Here is an 11,919-nt window from a genome sequence, read left to right as displayed (position 1 = left end):
TATATAAGTAAAATTGAGAGAAAAAGGAAATCCTTTTAAGCTTTAATTTTCTAAATTATTTAGTTTAAAAGCAAATGAATATTGCAGTAAACCGCATACTCTTATATGAAAAACTTAATAAATAATTACACTTAAATGAATGTGTTGTTAAAAGACTTCCTAACTTCAGCTTTTCCATTTTTAACATATGGCTTCATTCATTTCCTATTTGAATAAATGAAAGAATAAAAATGTAATATAAAATTTTTCTTCCAATGCAACGAAATTTCCCTGAAAAATTGCTTAATTTTAAACACTTATATTTGTCAAAAATAATTCTCATGGCTTATTATACAAAAAAAGATTTCACATCTCGAGAAAGTGATATTATTTGTCTTTAAAACTCTTTTCAGTCTGAACAATTTGGTTAGAAAGATAAGTTTGAATTTAAGATTGACAAGTGTATTTTATTATCTATTATTTATGTGATCAAATTATAGCTTTGGAATTATCTTTTTATTTATATCTGTAATAGTAGTTTTTTTTTTTTAAACTGTATTGAAAAGAAGTTGCTAATGCCATTATGTGGAATGATTCACATAGAACCGAGTATTTCTTCACCCTCTTTTTTACCTAAATATACAAAACAGAAATGAATAGATAACCACTGTTGAGAATGCAAAGAAACTTAACAATGTTTTCACGCATTTGCGCAGCATTATGTATTAAACCTCCGTCCTTTACGTTGGGTACGTTAACGGTGCGTTGCGTGGTTTTGAAAATCGGGTAGTAAAGCACCTGTAAAAATGTGATCAATGTTTCTGGTCTCAGAGGCAGTATACTTTACTCTGTCTTCGAGTGCTTTTCTGCTACGAAAGGCTTCTTGCAGCAGCCATGCAGAGAGAAATACGATATGGTCTGATTTTGGAGTAAACGGCTAAAGATTCTCTGCAATCACGCGGTCTTAAAAGCATTGACATCAACATTGTAGATACTCGGTATGTAGCTGTGTCTTGCGGAAAGGAACTCTTGCTTCAATTCAATATGGTTTAATTGTTACATTTTAGGAAATCATTAAGAATTGCTAAAAAATGCAACGTTACTTCAGCATGTGATAGCGCAAAATAGACGTCACTTGCAGCTTATGATACTTTACATAAGTATTCGAAGCGACATAAGGTTAATTTCCAAAAATTAGTGGCAATGTCTATACATTTAGTTACTGATCTATACCAAAATATTTGGTACGGTTCTTTGTGAATCATTCTGTATAATCTTTGTCAACGAGTGATACAAAATAAATTACTTTTTAGGAAACATTAATTATTGTAATGTGTCACCGGTTTGTAAACACTCTTTCGTTTCCAACGAAATTACACATGGAGTTCTCTTTAGAAATACTTCTGAAAATTTTCTTAAAAATGTCTTTCAAGGTTAGCCGCCGTTCATGTACAATATAAAGAACATTGCAATGCCATCTTCTCATAACAGGATTTTCCATTAAATAGATTTTTGTTTAAAGTATCAAAGTGGTATTACATACTTTAGTACCACATATACAAGCAATTTATTGCCTGTAATTAGTTTTACAGAGAATAATCTTCTAGGAATAGTAAACAAGTAAAGAAGTACATTATGTATTTTTTTCATGTCGAAAAGAACATTTTATATAAATATTTATCAGGAAATTTTTCGCAATGCAAATTAGGAATATGATTCCCCAAACGTCAAAGTAAGCAAGAGGTAGGAAAAGTTGTGCACTTCTTTTTAATTTTAGTCAAATTATGAAAAGAAGTTTGTCAAGTTTAAGATTTCCGCCAGGAGCCAGGCATCCATTCAAAGAATAAAGCATAATAGCTATGATGGACAGCTATGATGAAAGTTCTGTTCTGCACATTTAATATGGAACATTTAATGTAAATCTTTAGGTTTGAAAATCAACAAATCTTTAATAGCTTTGTCTTACTGAGTTCATTTTTCTCTAATTAAGGAGAATTATTATGAGGTTTAGAAAGAGAAAATTTGCCCACGCAAAGTGAAAATTGCCACGTGAATAAATGAATTAAAGAAGTTATTTGAGTTTTTTCCATTATTAGCATCGAAAAATAGTAATAATTAACTGCAAAAATTAAATTTCATTCAATAGAAATTTTTTTAGCGTATTAAGTTATTTAAGTATCTTTAAATAAAAAATAGTTTTCTCGAGATGTTCATAAACAAATTGAATGCTGAAGAGAAAAAACCTTAACATTTTAATTTTTTAAGTTTGTATCTGTGAGTTTACTTAGTTACGCAAAATTTATATATGACTTGGTAATTTTATATAATAGAAAAGATGAACCTGAAGATGAAAATAATAATAAATAATTTAATAATAAATAATGCTTTTATAATTTAACGAAAATTTCTGCTATGTAAAGGTATGATATAGCATGTTTTTCAATGAAATTTTATTGAAAGATTTCTGCTATTAGATTAATTAAAATTACTGTACGTTTTGCATATGAATATATAGAGTAATTTTACTTTTTATATTTATCATAAATATATTCATATTTTTGCATATTTAATTTTTTATTGAGTGCTTTTAAAGAATTTTCTTATCCTCTTTCCCATTTTCCATTTTTATTACACTAATTTTCTTGAAGTAATACTTCTAATATTGTAATAAATATAACTTTTCCCTGTAATGTGTTTAATGAAAAGTTATTTTATTCACGCTGAAATTATCAACAGCTTACTAAATCTGGAATGCTATTTTAGTGAAATTTTATGTTTGATTTAAAAAAAAATGAACGATATGGAAAGAAATGAAAAATAAGTATTTTAAAATTGAATATTTCAACTTTTTGAGCAGAACAGGAAAGTTGTTAGCAGTTTCTGGATACCTTCTATATATTAATCTTTTAAAAATTTGTTCCTTTTAGAATAGTGATCCAATAGAATGTATGGAAGGTCTTTCCATAAGGACTACATCCTTGGCTCGAGGCGATGCAGACGGATCACTCGGTGGCACGTCACGTCCTTCACCAAAAACCTTCGCTGAATGTTCAATAGCCTTGGCTCTCAGGGAAGCGATGCTAGACGACCTCAAGTCCTCTTTGTTTGGTGGCTGTTGCTGTTGGTGGTGGGATCCGGAGGAAGTGGAAGGACCCCCGAGGATTGGACTTGAACCCCTGGAGGAGGAAGATGTAGACGAAGATGAGCCTTGGTGGTGATGGCGCTGCTGGTGGGAGTGGTGGTGGTGGTGGTGGTGATGGAAGGAGGGCTGCTGGACGGTCATCGCTGCTGTGGTGCTGGTGTTGTTATTGCTGGAGCTGCTCTGCGGTAATGCCAGTTGTTGTTGGCTGTGATGTTCCTCGGAGCTGAGATCGGAATCTTTGAGCTTCTCGGCTGCTTCCTGGGACTTCCGGTGCATCCCTGTTTAGACGACAGATGAGGACCAGGGGGTTAGCTTCCAGGGAGATTCTAAAACAGTAATTTTCACCTCTCTTTCACCCAGAGTGGTATACAATGTTTTCTATTTATACGTCAATTTTTTATGGTAGTACATACATTTAGGGGATATTGTGTTGCCACACCTAACCATTTAATGTTATTACCAGGAAATTCCCAATTAGTTACTTTGTTTCATTTTACTAGGACTTGTTTATTTATATATATAGAAGAATCTTATTAATCTTTTACGTTAAAGTTTTGTAGAAAAGAAAGTTCTATATGCAAGTTAAAATTTAATTCTTAGAAAAATTTAATAGTTAAATACAACTATCATTCTTTTTTTTAAAAAAAAAGTTGCATTTTTTATTTTTCATAAAAATTTATACAAAAAATAAATAAATAAATAAATAAATAAATAAAATAAAATAAAATAATTAAATAAATAAAGTTCCGGCTTCATGGACAGAATTCAAAACATGTACACAAGCTTTTTCAATAGAACTGGTTTATATTAATGTTCTATATTGATAAAATATAACAGTTCTATTAAACTGAAGCAAACAGTTTAAAAGAACAAAAATGAAATGTTTTCTAATATTTGTTTTCTTTATAAATTATTTTCCTTTTAACTACCAAGATCATATATAAAGAACTCAGTTTTGTTACGTGTTTATCTTAGAAAGACCATACAGCCTTAAATGTGAATGAAATACTAAAGGATCACGCTTTTGTGAATTAGTATAAATGATCTTAATATTGCAAATTTAGATTCTGTTTGGACCACTACTGTATTCTTACTTGTAGTGCTTAGAAATTTTAACATATTAAAAAAAATAGAGAGTAAGTAATTTTTTTGTTTTAAAATGAGTAAATAAATTTAATTTTAAGAAGTAGGTAATTTTTTTTTAAAAGAGAAAAAAAGTTTCTAATAGCTATCAATATCTAATTTCTAAATGGATTCGCAAAATTTTAAATTAAAAAGAGTTTTTTAAAACTTCGGGTTTTCTTTCTGTATTCTCAAAATTATTTCAAAATTATACTATCTTAATAAAAAATTAATTCCTTAATCATGTGAATGTTAAGAATTATTAATTGAAAAAATAAATTAGGACATTGTACAAGGGATTCAAATTGAAACTGTTTTATATAACACCTTCTACAGAGATAACCGGTAGACAAAACGAAATCAAATGTAATGAGTACAGACCATGAAGACGATATTGTTTGAATAAAAAAAATTAATCCCGAAAGCGGCCAAGTAAAAATATGAGGCGTAAGTGCCAAAATTCTCATGACGAAAACATCGTACAAAATGAATGTGCCACAACTCTCTTATACGTGCACTATTGATTTTGACTGTTTTTGACATATGACACAATTACTAAAGTAAAGCAAGTGTCATTGTATTGAGCGCTCACCAGAACATCTAGAAATATCTAATAAAGGAAGGTTTATGAAATAAATTGGAATAATCATCGTCTAAGAATCAAATTAGGACTTTTAATTTCAAACGTATTGTAGCTGAACAATTGAAACTGCTAAGCACAACCATTTGGAGACCACGCCACAAGAATTGCACTTTTAAACTTTGTAGAATTAGCTGTTGGTTAAATTCTTCAGCCCTTGAACGATGCAATGCAGTCTTTTTGAAACAGATGGATACGAAATAGGATTGCCGAGGAAATAAAAAGTGAACGAGGAACTATCGTGCCTGGATGCCTAAAATCCTTGTGCTATATAAACCTGCTTCTGCAACCGCATATGTAGAATGAGGTTGCCTTACCAATCAGTCCATTTTAATTGAATTTTTTTCCTGTGAAATGGAACAATTACTTGCACGGTAACCTTATCAGATATCATCATATATTGAAAAGGCAATAATATTACATATTTCAGAACAGTAATTTCACTGATAACTTAACACTACTATGTTCATACAAAATGAAGCGTCTATCTACCTCAAATGTTATTGCCTTACTGCTGTGACAATAACTCTCTGAAATTATGCCGATCAATCTTTCTATGCCTTTCATCTGTGCATCAAGTTCATTGGATCCAAATACAAATGTGTTTGCTTTAAAGTTATGTAAAAGACCGATTCTTTAAGGACTATGTCCATGATTCAGTCACCTCTGAGAGACTTTACATGACACATGCAACAGACTTCAATAAAACAGTTGCATTCGTCGACTGAAAGTATTAGCAGTATCATCTGAAATATGTTGACCAGGCTCATTCTGGCTTCAGTATGTCGACCCGGGCAGCATAAGCAACCTTTTGTCAGATTTATTCTAACAGCCAAAATAACCTTACAGGAGAACTGTCAAGCTATCTTATTCGTGTTAAACTGTGCTAGTGACTGTTTATACTAATTTCCATGGATTAATACAGCTGGTTAAATTCTTCGTATGGAAGATTAAATTAAGCTAATGTTATAAGTAAACTCTTTGAAGGTCGGTGGTTACCTACAGTGACCACCTTTTCTATTGAACGTCTTACTCACTCATGTGAGTGGTTTTCAAGACTGACCTTTTCTGAAGTTCCCTTGTAGCTCAATGGATGGCAATCAAGAAACATAAGCCAGTAGTTGATGCAGCAATTCTTCAAGAAAATGAACATCAACTATCAAAGACATCATCACGACGATGTGCACTCTGCAGCACTAAGTAAAAGCCTGTAAGAACAGCGTGGGAATGCAGCACATGCAAAGTTGCACTCTGCTTGAAAAAGAGAGGCTGTTTCCAAGAGTATAATAGAGACTGATTTGTAGGGATGTGTTCTGTGGGCGGTGTTCACTGACACTAACCATCAGAAGTGGTCATTTTTTTTCCACTCGTCTTGGACAAAATATGTGTAATTGTCGCAAAAAATTTCATTGTAACACCTGATATAGTAAATAAAACAAGAGTTTTGCTGAAAATGTTAATTGCCTTTTTCTGCCCCTGAAAGAGCTAACAATGCTAATTAACTAATATTTTGCATACCTTATTAGTGCTCACACTGAATTATTAACAAACTTTTAATGACAAATCCTAAAATATTTTTTTAAAATTCCATATACTACTTTTCCATAGTCTGAAACATATAAACTAAATCTAATAAATTTTCTTCTATTGTTCTTCTTTGCAGAAGGTGATGAATAGAGTCACTTTTTTTAATCACTTTTACACGTGAATGATCATACAGAAAGTGTACGAAAATTTCTGAAGTACCTCAGCTAAGATAAGTACATATTTGAATTATTATTAAAATCAATGTATACATTTTTATATACATAAAAGTTGATGGTAACATCTAAAACGCAAATTGTATTTCTACTTAATATCGATTGATACAGTATTACTTTATACAATATGCTCTGAGTAGAGTGTTAGATATTTTAAGTAAAATGTTAGGATAAGACAAGTAAAAAGAGAAAAAAAAAATCACCAGAGTTTCCTGAGATGCTATGACTAAAAATAGTCATAACTATATTGATTCTAATGATTAAAAATATAATTCTTAACTAGCACAATAAATTTGCTTCATTACTTTTTTTTTAAAAAAAATTTAACAGATAATGATGATCCATTTCAAAGAAGATATTTAAACAAAATCACGTTATGCTCTCCGAGTAAGTTCTGCTGTCTTCATTTTTAAGTCGATGTATTCTTACATGTTTACTTGCTTTGCTAGTAATACTGAACATACAGAAATTTTTAAAAAAGGTATTTAATCCCGATCACGTGATATAAGAAAACTGAAAAGTATATGAAATTTTCTCTTCATACAAACAGGCAGAAAAATAGATCAACAAGCAGACAGATTCTCTGTGATCAGAGTTAATATCCTTTGAGAAGAGATGAAATCCCCCATTTAAGCTATTAAATTTGACAAAATAAAATAAAAGAGTTAAGATAACTAATGTTGGATTTTTATGTCTGTATTCACCCCAATGCCATTAGCTATAATTATATTACATAATTATTAGAGTTCCATTACAACAAAGATTGCTTTCAGGATTTCTACAAAAAAAGACTGAAGAAATTATTGCACCTTGTTTATTAATTTTTGCAACTCCTCAAATTATCTCCGCCTTGGTAAGCACATATTCGTTAAGGACTTCAAAGAAAAGCAGGCTTATTACTTCTAAAGGAAACTGACTCCTAGGAAGATTTCTGGATTTTTCAACTGAACTGATGTTCCAATCAATCACGATGAACCGAACACTATACACTACTGGTATTCAGTTATTTTAATCACATTTTTAGTTCATCCCAGTGTCGATTCCTGGTGACTAATATAATGAAATAGTTACGATCGCGTAGGGAATCCATGACTTTCAAGTTTTACATGAATACGTGAATGGAAAGAAAGTCCATTTTTCCTAGATTCTCTTTTACAAAGATATCCTCTCAAGGCAAATAACCATTTATTCCCTTGCAGTAACAAATAATCTATTCAATTCAGAAGTTGTCGTAAAGTTTCCTGTCTATAGGTGTAGATAGTATTTACAAAATGGTGAAAGGCCTTTATCTTAATAGTAAGTATTTTTCTAGATAAATAAACCAGTAACAGAACTTCAACAGAAGATGAAGAAAATGTTTTCGAAAGAAAGAAAGTCTAGACAGAAGACAATAAAAAATAAATAACGAAAAAAGGAAAAAGTAGTGTTAAAGGATATTTCTTGTAACCTGGGAAAATTCTAGTTTAGGAATTTTCGGAATTACCTAACATATAAAATTCTTCTATTTCCTAAACAAAATAAAACAACTGTGGCTATTTCTTTCAAACAAAGGGGTAGTTTCTGTCTTTCTTTTATACACAGCTTTTAAGTTACAACTCAAATTTTAACATAAACTTTCGGTTTTAAAGTAAGTACCTCTTCTGCTAAATGTGTCTTATGCAATTAAATTTTAATATTGGCTCCAAATATAATATTTCTTGATGTTAAACTGCTAAAACGTTAATTATAGATTATGTTTAAGCCCTTCCTCGTGCACAGTTCTACATTTTAAACATAAATTTTGAAAATCTCACCGTGATTCTAAACTGAACGAACATAATTAATAATAAAAACAATAACAATAACTAATAATAATAATGATAATAATAATAATAATAATAATAATTAATAATAATAATGACACTAATAAAACTAATATGTACTCAATTAACTTGTTATACAACATACAGCAACCAGCATAAAAAAAGTATACCAGGTGCAGGTGCGAAAACTGAGAACAAGCTACGTTTTATTTCTAATCGTAAATAACATCAAAATCTCTAACTAAATCTTTATTTGCAACAAATTTGTTTACGTTAGCATTTAATAAAAAAATCTTACTTTATATATTGAAGTATCTACATATTTAAAACTTTTAAGTGTTAATCAAGACCAAAGTGTTAATCCTGATAAAAAAAAGTAAGTTTTTTTCCTAATTATGTATCATAGTTTTCCTACTGGCGGTTTTAATGTATAAAGTACGCATCTTAAAATTAATTAGAAAATATTCGAAAAAACTGAACATATCAAATAATATTTTAATTATAAAGTTAAATTGTAAAAATTTTTTCTTCAATGGGTAAATTTGCTCTGAATTAAATTAAATTAATCATTTTCTAAACAAGCATTGTTTGTTAGATAGAAACTAATCGGGAAATAGATTTTCTTCCTAACCAGGATTATATAAAAATCGTCTAACCATTTGATAGTTTGGTATTTCTAAAAATACATGGTTTCATAAAGCTAATTTTAGGAAATGAAGATTTGGATATTAAAAAAACGATCAATTATCTTTAAATCAAATTTTTCGATAAACTTGCTGCTTTTATACTGTACATAGTAACCGAATAATTAGAAACTAAGAAATAATAGTTTTAATATTAAAATTCAGAGGCTATTGAGTAACCTGAAAAGAACACTATTTTTTATTATGCTTCCCCTTTCCCCGCTAAAAGTGCAATTTATTTTGCTATTAACTTTGAATTCATCCAGTATATGGGATTTTAATTTACAAAAACTATTTTTCAGATAGAGAATTCTGTTTTCATCGCAAATAATCAATTATATGTAATATAGTATGTACGACATTTGTATGTACGTATATTTCAGAATTTTGTTTTTCACAGTATGTACGTATCTTGTATGCTACACGGAAGGTCTAAGCTTAAAATATGTTGGATTTTTATCTTGATTCGGTGAACAATATATGTGCGTCGGCAGAGCTTAATACATCTGAGTTGCATTGAGTTGCATAAGTTGTTGGAATTCGCATTCGATTTTCTGCACGACGAATTAAGTTTTCTAACCGATAGTATTTTGTATACCATTCGTCATATATACGTAACTTGGAGATATAGAGTTCTATAGTTACCTAGCAGCCAAGGTGCGCAAGAGGAAACGTCCCCTTCTTTGGCGCTTTTTAGGATTGATTCAGGAAGTGGTAAGGAATGCCTGACCATTGCTCCGTAAAGTCCATACTCTGCCATGATGGTGCTTTTACCCCAACATTTCTCTGTTTTCCGCCATTTCGCTCTCCTGTTCTGGAACCACACCTGAAAGAAGTCAATATCTGTTACTGCGCTAATATGTATTAAATATAGGTATTATTTCTATATTTTCCGTATCAGTTTACTACCGACATTTCGAATATCCAGTTTAATTACTAATAATAATGTCCTATGGGAGTTAATTGTTAGTATGTAATGAAATTAACCCTGCATTGAAATTTTGTTCAGCGTTCTTTTTTTTTTTAACTGCCTTGCAAGATGCACATCATAATGGAATAAGTTTAATAGTTTTGACGTCGGTTTGGTGTTACAAATACATGCAAATTATCAAAAATTTTATGCCTTGAATTTTCTCTGAATCCAAATCAACGACTTGCAGCTAGAATTAGAGCTATAAAATGACATGCTTTCTGTAACCATGAAGGAAAAAAAGATTGTTGCTCATTCATAATGAGGCTTTTAATAAAAATTTAGAGATTTATAATCGATAATTATCAGCGCTAGAGCAAAAGGTAACTCAGTTGCATGAATAGCTCAACTTGAGGAGGGCTTTAAGTGGAATGAAATGAAAATGTTTGCAGAAGAATTCAGCAATGGTTAAACTGGTTTGATAAACAGGACTATAGAAATTACAAGATCCTAGAATAGAATTAACGCAAAAAGATGATTAGTAAAAGATTGTTGATATATCAGAATGTGAAAGTTGCGGCAAAATATCACGAGTACAGCCTATAAAGCCATATCCATATAAATTCAAATTTTTATTTAAAGCCAAAATTATATTAACGTAAAGACAGAAAGAAAAAGTAAGATAAACTGAAATAAATTAAAATATTAAAATATAAGTATTTTAATGAAAAATAAAATTATTGTGTTAACTAAAAAGTAATTAGTATGTAACAATACGGAAAACAAAGAATCAAGATTATTACAAAAAAGATTGTGAATAAGTTTGTTAGCCAAACAAAATGAAGTTCTGTTTTCCTGAAACAGAATCTTCCACTGACTGAAATGGAAAATTCAAGATAGAACTTCACGAGGGGGGAGTTCTAGTTTTAGATATTTTTCAAATTATATTAAGAATTCGTAAGCAACAAAAATTACAGATTTTTTTTCAATGGTTGATCAATTTATTATAAGAAAGAACACGAGGGCTAGCTGTGCAAATGAAGAATAATAAAAATCGGCTTGTATTCACTTTGCATACGAAAAACCAGAAACGCTCCGTGCAGAAGTCTATTTGCCAAAAAGCGAAATTTTGACGAAATATAAAGTACCAGCGTTCGGTGGTTTTAGCCACTCTATCTTTGCTAAGCCAGCCTTCACTTTTTTCTTTATAACAAAGCACAAAAGGAAAACAGCAAAAGAATGCTCAGGTGATAAAGATATTTTACCAAGCATTAAATCATTGCTATTTAATGGTGCTTAGAATTTAATGAAGAGGGAAATCAATTAATAAAAAGTAGTTTCATCATTATAGCAATGTAATAGTCACTTCCGTTCCATAAAAAATACAACGGCTTCCAGAACAGATTTCACGCTTCTTTATTTGTCATTATGTAAACACAGTCTACCGCTTTATCGTATGCGATAACACTGGCGTTTCGACGCAGGTTGAAATCGCAGCGAACTGGCTGGTTATATGGGAGTTTTTCAGGGTTTCTCCAGGTGTAACGTGAATATGAGCCAATAACTTTCAGAAATTTTTCGCGAAGGCATCCCTTCCATTAAGCAGCTAACTCTCATATACTTTGCCTAAATTAATAAATAATACTTAACCTGAACTTATAAAACCTTAACTTACCCTTCAGTTAGTTAAGGAAGAAACTATTGAAATCACAGATTTATTATTTTTTGAACTTTTTCTTGCCATGAAGACATCTGTACAGACAACCTGCTTGCCGAGATTCGACCCCAATCAAACTGAAGTTGCTCAGCGATTTTATTCTCTTAGACAGTAGTGGACAGTACAATAGCTGACAGTTTGCAATTAAAAATGTAATCTTGGGC

General features: G+C 30.6%; 1 protein-coding gene across 1 annotated transcript in view; it reads right to left on the bottom strand.

The window, feature by feature from the left end:
- Positions 1 to 2,437: 2,437 nt before the first annotated feature.
- Positions 2,438 to 11,919, bottom strand: part of LOC118192553 (uncharacterized) — a 306,776-nt gene continuing 297,294 nt past the window's right edge. The window contains exons 4-5 of the mRNA XM_085821984.1: positions 9,774 to 9,954; positions 2,438 to 3,399 (exon numbers count right to left, since the gene is read on the bottom strand). Of these exons, the coding sequence (XP_085678110.1) occupies positions 2,903 to 3,399; positions 9,774 to 9,954 (678 nt within the window). The 3' untranslated portion in view covers positions 2,438 to 2,902. The remainder of the gene's footprint in view (positions 3,400 to 9,773; positions 9,955 to 11,919) is intronic.

This window comes from Stegodyphus dumicola, chromosome 8 (assembly GCF_044657685.1).
Source record: "Stegodyphus dumicola isolate Sdum_Otavi_A_Nest chromosome 8, ASM4465768v1".
NCBI classification, from domain to species: Eukaryota; Metazoa; Arthropoda; class Arachnida; order Araneae; family Eresidae; genus Stegodyphus; species Stegodyphus dumicola.
This window is presented reverse-complemented; position numbering and strand designations above follow the sequence as displayed.